The sequence below is a fragment of the Oncorhynchus mykiss genome, chromosome 16, assembly GCF_013265735.2.
Source record: "Oncorhynchus mykiss isolate Arlee chromosome 16, USDA_OmykA_1.1, whole genome shotgun sequence".
Classification (NCBI taxonomy): Eukaryota; Metazoa; Chordata; class Actinopteri; order Salmoniformes; family Salmonidae; genus Oncorhynchus; species Oncorhynchus mykiss.
The window spans coordinates 25580132-25590850 of NC_048580.1; the positions used below are offsets into that span (position 1 = coordinate 25580132).

Genomic DNA, 10719 nt, shown 5'->3' on the forward strand with positions numbered 1-10719 from the left:
AGGTTTCCTCCAGACATGACGCTTGGAATTCAGGCCAAGGAGTTCAATCTTGGTTTCGTCAGGCCAGAGAATCTTGTTTCTTATGGTCCAAGAGTCCTTTAGGTGCCTTTTGGCAAACTCCAAGCGGGCTTTCATGTGCCTTTTTTTACTGAGGAGTGGCTTCAGTCTGGCCACTCTACCATAAAGGCTCCAATCAAGTTGTAGAAACACCTTCTTTGCCTGCTTTGAGGATAATACAGTGCCACCGACATGGCCAGCTACCAAGAACTGTGGGCTCTCCTTTTCCGTGGCCGACGTGAGTAAGATATAAAAACGTGTAAACCCTTGCAAGGCAGCCGGCCCAGACGTCATCCCTAGCCGCGTCTTCATAGCACGCGCAGACCAGCTGGCTGGTGTGTTTACGGACATATTCAATATCTCCCTATCACAGTCTGCTCTCCCCACATGCTTCAAAATGGCCACCATTTTTCCTGTACCCAAGAATGCAAAGGTAACTGAACTAAGTGATTATCGCCCCATAGCACTCACTTCTGTCATCATGAAGTGCTTTGAGAGACTAGTCAAGGATCATATCACCTCCACCTTACCTGTCACCCTAGACCCACTTCCAATTTTCATACCGCCCCAATAGGTCCACAGACGATGCAATCGACCACACTGTCCTATCCCATCTGGACAAGAGGAATACCCATGTAAGAATGCTGTTCATTGTCTATAGCTCAGCATTCAACACCATAGTACCCTTTAAGCTCCTCATTAAGCTTGAGGCCCTGGGTCTCAACCCCGCCCTGTGCAATTGAGTCCTGGACTTCCTGACGGCCGCCCCCAGGTGGTGAAGGTAGGAAACAACATCTCCACTTCGCTGATCCTCAACACTAGGGCCCCACAAGGATGCATGCTCAGCCCCCTCCTGTATTCCATGTTCACCCATAACTGCGTGGCCATGCACGCCTCCAACTCAATTATCAAGTAGACGACACAACAGTAGTAGGCTTGATTACCAACAACGACAAGACAGCCTGCAGGGAGGAGTTGAGGGCACTCAAAACAACCTCTCACGCAACGTCAACAAAACAAAGGAGATAATCGTGTACTTCAGGAAACAGCAGACCTCAGGAGGCTGAAGAAATGTGGCTTGTCACCTAAAACCCTCATAAACTTTTACAGATGCACAATTGAGAGCATCCCGTCGGGCTGTCTCACCACTTGGTACGGCAACTGCACTGCCCACAACCACAGGGCTTTCCAGAGGGTGGTGCGGTCTGCACAATGCATCACCGGGGGCAAACTACCTGCCCTCCAGGACACCTACAACACCCAATGTCACAGGAAGGCCAAAAAGATAATCAAGGACAACAACCACCCAAGCCACTGCCTATTCACCCCGCTACCATCCAGAAGGCGAGGTCAGTATAGGTGCATCAAAGCTGGGACTGAGAGACTGAAAAACAGCTTTTATCTCAAGACTATCAGACTGTTAAACAGCCATTACTAACACAAGAGAGGCTGCTGCATTCATACAGACTTGAAATCATTGGCCACTGGTTACTTTAATAATGTTTACATGTCTTGCATTAATCATCTCATATGTATATACTGTATTTGCTTATGCTGCTCTGTCATTGCTCATCCATATATTTATACATATATATTCTTATTCCATTCCTTTACTAAGATGTGTGTGTATTAGGTAGTTGATGTGGAATTGTTAGATTGCTGCACCCTCTGAACTAGAAGTGTTTCGCTACAGTCGCAATAACATCTGCTAACCATGTGTTTGTGACCAATAAAATGTGATTTGATGATTTATCAAGGATGATCAATGGAAACAGGATGCACCTGAGCTCAATTTCGAGTCTCATAGCAAAGGGTCTGAATACTTACCGTTTTGTATTTTTTATAGATGGGGAAAAAAACTGTTTTTGCTTTTTCATTATGGGGTGTTGTGTGTAGATTGATGAGATGTATTATTTTTTAAATCCATTTTAGAATAAGGCTGTAACGTAACAAAATGTGGGAAAAGGGAAGAGGTCTGAATACTTTCCGAACGTGCTGTATAATATTCCATTCAAAATTTTGCTATGAAGCATTGCAATTCATTATGTTGAGTAAAACACAGAATATTTCAGAATTTGTGTCCCGGTGTCATCATTGTTTTTCTTAATATACCCAAAGCAGCCTATGTGCCAGAATGTCTCTGCTTCTGCTTTAGAAAGCTAATTGGTTGTTAATGCAACACTGTCAAATCAAGCCAATCTTGAAATCTTTCTTTCCGCTCTTGAGCCAGCCAATATTAAGCTGGCAAGAGGGACTACAATGACTACGTTTAGACAGGCAGCCCAATTCTGATCTTTGTTTCACTAATTGGTATTTTTTTGACCAATCAGGTCAGCTCAGAAAAATAACTGATGTGAAAAGATCTTATGTGATTGGTCAAAAGACCAATTAGTGGAAAGAATATCAGAATTGGGCTTTCTGTCTAAACGCAGCCTATGTAGCTAACATGGTTGAATGTAGAACCAGTCTACCCAAAGAGTAGGCTTTGAATACAGTACATCCAACACAACAATAAAAGTTTTACGTTTTAATGATTTCAACATTTTAAACAGCAACATTTTATTAATCAACATTAAAAGAAGATAAAATACAACAGTGTTATTTTCAATGTTTTCATCCTGTCAAGTTAAATGAACGGCTATTGATGATTGTACATCAATTGCAACAAAAAAAATAGTATTTACAACAAATGTTCTCGTTGCGAAATATCCAATTAAAGACTACCTGTAGTCATCTCCCATTCAAACCTGTGTGAGAAAACCCGAATGGTCATAGAAGAAGACAGTTTAAAGGTACACTCTGCAACGGTCAAACACAGCATCTGCGCATGTGCACGGATTCTTCTCATGCTGTTCACAGCGTGGTAGCCAAGAATCTCAACTATAAAATACATTTGTTTAACACTTTTTTGGTTACTACATAATCCCATATGCGTTATTTCATAGTTTTGAGGTATTGATTATTATTGTACCATGTAGAAAATAGTAAAAATAAAGAAAAAACCCTTGAATGAGTGGGTGTGTCCAAACTTTTGACAGGTACTGTATATTTTCTTTGAAATACACTGATAAATCCAAATAATTCAGATTCATATTTCTTCAATAGGTGGAGGACTGGCCACCCCACATAGCCTGGTTCCTCTCTAGGTTTCTTCCTAGGTTTTGGCCTTTCTAGGGAGTTTTTCCTAGCCACCGTGCTTCTACACCTGCATTGCTTGCTGTTTGGGGTTTTAGGCTGGGTTTCTGTACAGCACTTTGAGATATCAGCTGATGTACGAAGGGCTATATAAATACATTTGATTTGATTGAGGTGAAAATAAGTGGTTTCTCTAATAGGGGTAAAGTTATAAACTGTCTTGGTCAGGGAGCCTTCGAGGACAGCGACACTGCGTTACATGATACATGGATCAATAGATTGCTTGATGAAGCCATCCAGGTTGGTGCCCTTGTACACCGGTGCTCGCTGGAGTCGTAGAACCCCCGTCTTTTGCCATTGGAGGCGACCTTGGCACATTTCTGCCTGTGTTTCTCCAGGCGGTCGGGATGAAAGCGCCAGCCGGAGATATCACACTCTTTCAGGTTGAAGTTGGCTGATTGCAGTTTTGAAACTGCAGTAAAGGTTTCAGTGACTGCAGTCGACTGTGGTATTTTGGGTGCAGTGATGGCGGAAATAACTGCAGTGTACTGAGGTTGAACTACAGTTATACTGCACTGTAACTGCAGTTACACTCCAAAATTACTGCAGTCTTTTTTCATAAGGGATGGAGCACCTCACAGAAGAATGACATCGGTAGGCGGTAGGTAGGAAAGACTTTCAACTTATATCTACCAGTAAATGCTAACTAAGGCAACAGTGGGTATGCAAACCAGGTTTAAAAAAATGTTGGTCCAATTTGCGATGTGCAATTCAGTCATCATGCGCGGTTGGCATGAACATTTCTAAAGGCTTACCCCCCAAAAACATCCCAATTAAATGTTGACTGCATTGTAGTCCTATCTGATAGAATGATATAATGCTGATTTGTGTCAATGGGGAGGGCATTTGCTTTGGTCAATTGAATTTTAAAAGGGCAACTACACCCTCCATAAATGTATTTTTGATGATTTTTTCCCAGACCTCAAATGGTCTGCCGATGTGGTTAAGCATTGTTGTAGACTTACAGCATAACATTTTTTGAAAGTGTGATGTTGAAAGTGAAAATCTGAAAAATCGATGGGAAAACAGCCTTTCCTTCACACAGGACCCACTTCAACAGGCACCGCGACACCACTGCATAGGGTCGATGGAAAGACAGCAGTCCATTCACTAAGACATAATAAGCCAGTAGGTCCCAGTCCTAAGAATACAAAAACACAACCATTAGGTTAAGCATTTCCCAGTCGAAATGTTCAACTGTTACTTCCCAGTGGAAAACATCTTTTCAGGTTTAGCACACAAAGTAACCAGTGATCTAAAGTTGAAATGCAACAATGTGTCACACACATAAGTTATTTTCAAAGAGATGGCTACCAGCATGCAAACAGCAATAAAAAAAACACAGTTCCACTACCTCTTGTTGAAAGTTATTCTTGAAAAGGGAGAAGCTAACAAATAAACAACATCATCCTCTTCAATAACACCTGCTGCAGCCGCTGCAAACTAGCCTACAATAAAAGCTAGCTAGCGAGACCTTGGGAAAACTAATGCCCGCTATTACAGTGACCTGTTTCCATACATATTTGTTAAAACGGTCCCACCCACTACAAGTCAATGTAATTGGTTGATTCCACTGTCACTCCAACATTTTGCCCTAATACAGTTGAATGGCAGATGCCTTCTATCAAGCTTCTGATCCTAGCCCTCGCCAGTCGCTGACTTAGCTAGCTAGATGTATCCCCTCAGAGTCCACCAAAGAAGAATCCTGAAGAGATTAAATCAGAACATGATTGAAAAGAATAATATGAATAATTATTTGTATTATTTTATAAATCCTTAGATTTTCCCTTAAAGCGTAGAAGGCTCTCATTGTTCCCCACTGTTTTTGGGTTAGTAAATTTTTTTAGACTGGCTCTATTTGAACTCTTGTTATGGGGACGATTTGACAAAATTACAATCATGGTCTTGAATTGGACTCGCATTTTTCAGGTCTCGGTCTTGACTCGGTCTTGTACCTCTCGTCCCCCTCCCGGTCTCAGTCTTGACTCGGTCTTGCCCCCCCTTTGGGTCTTGGCTTTGACTCTGACTCTTTTCGCTCCAGTCTTGGTCTTGAATCGGTCTCGAACACTATATATGCCACTATTTCATAAAAATAAAAATCACCACCCCCATTCCACCACTTTGACCGTAACTGATCCTACACCAGACAGACGGCCTGGGAGGACGGGACTCTTTTATTCAACACACTTTGTAACTCTTCTGCAGTAAAACCATGTACACCCAAGTACTGTACTTCTCTGCAGCTGCTACCACAACATCTATTTTCTGTGATTACAATGAATGAATGCTAAGAAGCCAACCTTACTGAAGCACAAATTCGTATCACTCTGTATTGGCCTAAGCCTACGTCTGACCTTTGACCCATCATCCTCTACTCTCTTCACTGCCTCAGCATACAAAACCTTCTGTTCTAGTCTGACCCTGGCAACCTCAACCTGTCTCTCTCGCACCGGGGTCTTGTGATCCCCAGCAACATGAGTACACACACAATTGACACACAGTTTTTTTCACCGATACTACACATTCCTTTATCCCATACCCTCCAGCACACTTCTCTCTCGGGAATCTCCCTCCTACACACTGCTGCAACATGACCAAAAGCTTGGCATCTGAAACACCTTGTGGGTTCGGCACAAACAGGATAACTGGATAAACTTTCACAGGATAACTGACATATCCTAACATCACTTTATCAGGTAAAGACTGCTTCAAAACTCAAAATGACAGACAGTGTCTTCTCAGTTTCACCAAGCTCGCCTCCGGGTCTGCGTCGCACCAAACGGCGGGCATCACAGACATAGGGAATTTTCAATTTGCTCCACCTCAACACATAACGTCACCCGAATAATCACTCCTTTTAAAGGCGCCCTGCTCCCAATTGCAAGTCACAGCTCTTGGCCCTAGTCGCGTGATGTGAAGGGCCCGCTCCCACTGGACAGAAGAAACACAGAAAATTCTCACAAGTCTACTTTGAGCTACCTTAACCAATTTAACATTACCCAACTTATTATCTACCCCAGCCTCAGCCAAAACGCAGGGATCCACTTTTTCCAAAAATGTCACTCCCACTGGGCCCGAATCATCCTTTGCATGACCATCGGGGGGAGGCACGGACTCGGAGGTCTTCACCACACCTGCACCACAGGTCTCGTCAGGTTCAATTTCTGAGAAATCAGAGACGGCATAATACGGTTTGTAATTGGCGCCTTTTTTCCCCAACACACATCTTCCCACTGCACTCGGCTCTTCTCCTTCCTCCTCACTGTCCATAACCACGTTTATCCTTTCAACGAGCTCATTCCGTGCCGTCATCCGCTGTACTGCTTGCATAACACACACTGATGGCCTTTCTCCAAAACCCATCTTCTGTTCCTTAGCCCAATTTATTAGTCTGGCAACAGTATCTCTGGCCTCTCCATGCTCCCAAAACGTGCCACAGTTGTCAGCCAGGTCTCCTCCTCGTCATCCATCCAAAAGCTCCTAGCCTCTACCTCTTCTTCTCCTGAACCAGATTCAAAGTCAAATGGAGGAACCACGTGAACAGTTACCTCAATGTCATGTGATATGTCATTTTTAATACTATTCTTGGATTGGAGTCACATGACTTGGACTCGAGTCTGACTTTACCTGACCGTTTATTGCAACAATAACTACGTTTCCATCCACAATTTTAATGCGAGTAAAGTCATACCTTGTAAAAAATTATCACGACAGCTGTGATGAAAAGTGGTAGTTTCGGTATAATTTTATAAATGCCGAAAGATAATTTGTTCCTTCGACATAGTGGGATATTTTTTGTCTGTAAAATGTATTAGCGAGAAATGGTGGTGGAAATGCCTTTATGTGCAAATATTGATAAAACAACCATCATATATGAGTAGGCACATTTGCTATTCAACGCAACAGTTTGTGACAAAACTCGGTAGAGTTGAAAATGCAATGGAAACACATTGAATTTGAGATTTTTTTACTCAGTACAGGAAAACTTAAATTAAAAAGTGATTTTTTTTTGCACTACGTCATCACACACAAATGTTTATCTGCAACAAGTCTATTGGGTAGAAACATACAGTGCCTTGCGAAAGTATTCGGCCCCCTTGAACTTTGCGACCTTTTGCCACATTTCAGGCTTCAAACATAAAGATATAAAACTGTATTTTTTTGTGAAGAATCAACAACAAGTGGGACACAATCATGAAGTGGAACGACATTTATTGGATATTTCAAACTTTTTTAACAAATCAAAAACTGAAAAATTGGGCGTGCAAAATTATTCAGCCCCCTTAAGTTAATACTTTGTAGCGCCACCTTTTGCTGCGATTACAGCTGTAAGTCGCTTGGGGTATGTCTCTATCAGTTTTGCACATCGAGAGACTGACATTTTTTCCCATTCCTCCTTGCAAAACAGCTCGAGCTCAGTGAGGTTGGATGGAGAGCATTTGTGAACAGCAGTTTTCAGTTCTTTCCACAGATTCTCGATTGGATTCAGGTCTGGACTTTGACTTGGCCATTCTAACACCTGGATATGTTTATTTTTGAACCATTCCATTGTAGATTTTGCTTTATGTTTTGGATCATTGTCTTGTTGGAAGACAAATCTCCGTCCCAGTCTCAGGTCTTTTGCAGACTCCATCAGGTTTTCTTCCAGAATGGTCCTGTATTTGGCTCCATCCATCTTCCCATCAATTTTAACCATCTTCCCTGTCCCTGCTGAAGAAAAGCAGGCCCAAACCATGATGTTGCCACCACCATGTTTGAAAGTGGGGATGGTGTGTTCAAGGTGATGAGCTGTGTTGCTTTTACGCCAAACATAACGTCTTGCATTGTTGCAAAAAAGTTCAATTTTGGTTTCATCTGACCAGAGCAGCTTCTTCCAGATGTTTGGTGTGTCTCCCAGGTGGCTTGTGGCAAACTTTAAACAACACTTTTTATGGATATCTTTAAGAAATGTCTTTCTTCTTGCCACTCTTCCATAAAGGCCAGATTTGTGCAATATACGACTGATTGTTGTCCTATGGACAGAGTCTCCCACCTCAGCTGTAGATCTCTGCAGTTCATCCAGAGTGATCATGGGCCTCTTGGCTGCATCTCTGATCAGTCTTCTCCTTGTATGAGCTGAAAGTTTAGAGGGACGGCCAGGTCTTGGTAGATTTGCAGTGGTCTGATACTCCTTCCATTTCAATATTATCGCTTGCACAGTGCTCCTTGGGATGTTTAAAGCTTGGGAAATCTTTTTGTATCCAAATCCGGCTTTAAACTTCTTCACAACAGTATCTCGGACCTGCCTGGTGTGTTCCTTGTTCTTCATGATGCTCTCTGCGCTTTTAACGGACCTCTGAGACTATCACAGTGCAGGTGCATTTATACGGTGACTTGATTACACACAGGTGGATTGTATTTATCATCATTAGTCATTTAGGTCAACATTGGATCATTCAGAGATCCTCACTGAACTTCTGGAGAGAGTTTGCTGCACTGAAAGTAAAGGGGCTGAATAATTTTGCACGCCCAATTTTTCAGTTTTTGATTTGTTAAAAAAGTTTGAAATATCCAATAAATGTTGTTCCACTTCATGATTGTGTCCCACTTGTTGTTGATTCTTCACAAAAAAATACAGTTTTATATCTTTATGTTTGAAGCCTGAAATGTGGCAAAAGGTCGCAAAGTTCAAGGGGGCCGAATACTTTCGCAGGGCACTGTATATTTAAAAATATATGAATTAGTATATTTGGGTTTAACCATAACATTTGTTGTAATATCTGTTTGTCTTTTCTGGTGGATTAAACAGAAATTGCAAACAGCTTTCTATGGGTTGTTTTAAATACAGCAATATTTTGGAGAAAGTGAGATGTTGTAATTTGAATATTGGGAAAGAGGCTATTTTTTAACACGGGTGAACCGTTTTTACTAATCTGCTGGAGAACCAGTTCGGATTTAAGTGTAACTTTTGTATGAATGAGAGTTAGCATTTACTTCTTCTAAACCTGAAAACGTATAAATGTTGTGCTACGAAAACAGCCAAATATATCCAAATCGGACTGAAGTAACCACATTGTGGGCCTGTTACAATACATAAATCATGATGGATTTGAGGAATATCCAATTTGTTAGATCAGATTTGTTGACTGTGCGCCAATCTGCTCAATGGAATGGTCTGCGTTCCATTTACTCCTTCACCGCATCTATTGTTTTTTTTATAATATAATAAAATCAAAAAATCAAAATACAGATCAACAATTTACATTCTTACATCAAAACATTACATCAAAACAGAACGCAGGTATTAATGAGAAGATACTGGAACAAACAAAAAATATATAAAAAATTAACTATTCTAGTGCAATTGTAATCACTCTGAAAAAATCTTAGAATTATGTAGGAAAATGATATTCTTGTTATTGTTCACTAGGGGTAATGTTTTAATAAAATAGTTATATTCAATCAAAAAAAATTGTAATTCTATGATATCCAAATTTGTGGCTATTGATGATATCTGCGTTTTCTGTGAAAACGGTGAGAATTTGTCTCACTTGTTCTTTGAATGTAAATTTGTGTCCGAATTTTGGGAAAGCCTTGCAAAATGCTTATTTACCATTATGAACACTACCTATGTTTTTGACATGAAAGATATGTTACTATTGCAATGATAACAAAACCACTGAAATGATTGTGAATTGTTTTATTCTTGTTGCCAAATACTTCATACACAAACAAAAACACCCCATCTATTGTGGCTCACATTGTTGTGCTGTGGTGATGTCACAATAGCCCAGAACTGCCAAGAGTTGATTTCACTAGCTGATGTAATTATCAATTTGGTTTATATGATAAAAAGCTTGTGGTTTAATTATAATACACCATATTTTGGGTTATTTTAACAGTCTGCAAATTAACCCCTAAAAGTTTGTAAGATGTGTTATAACCTGTTACATATCGAAGAAATCTCCTTGACTTCATCATTTTGAGGTTTATATGACACAAAAAGCTTGTTAATTAAAGTACACCATATATTAAAATCACTTTATGAGCAAATCACCCTCTCAAATTATGTAAAATATCGACGCAAAGAAAATCCCCTAAATCAACTGTTATTTTTGCCTCTCATCTAGATGCTACTGTATACTATTGTGTATAATAGTTAGATCTTTTTATATTTTGCCAGTCAAACAATCTAATGGTTATCACTGTAATGTGTTTATCAATCGAAAGGTTATCATTGTAATTGCCATACATTGTTCCTCGAATCTCCTTAGAAGAATGTGGAGTGTGCAATGTCTGATCCTGTATTCTGTGTCTGCAGATCCGCAGCCGCAGCCGCAGCCAGCCATCCCTCAGACCTACAGCTCCCAGCCGGATCCTGTGTCTGTTCCCTCTGCTGCTGCTGTACCACCACCTAGTGGAGGGGTAAGGAATAACACAGAGCAGTACATCACTGTATGATGTCATACAGTATAGTCCACTGTTCTT

At 40.8% G+C, this 10719-nt stretch overlaps 1 protein-coding gene across 1 annotated transcript in view; it reads left to right on the top strand.

The window, feature by feature from the left end:
• LOC110491720 (LIM and SH3 domain protein 1) overlaps window positions 1–10719 on the top strand; it is a 35650-nt gene that overhangs the window by 22865 nt on the left and 2066 nt on the right. Inside the window, exon 6 of the mRNA XM_036946599.1 lies at window positions 10553–10656. Coding sequence (XP_036802494.1) covers window positions 10553–10656 — 104 coding nt within the window. The remainder of the gene's footprint in view (window positions 1–10552; window positions 10657–10719) is intronic.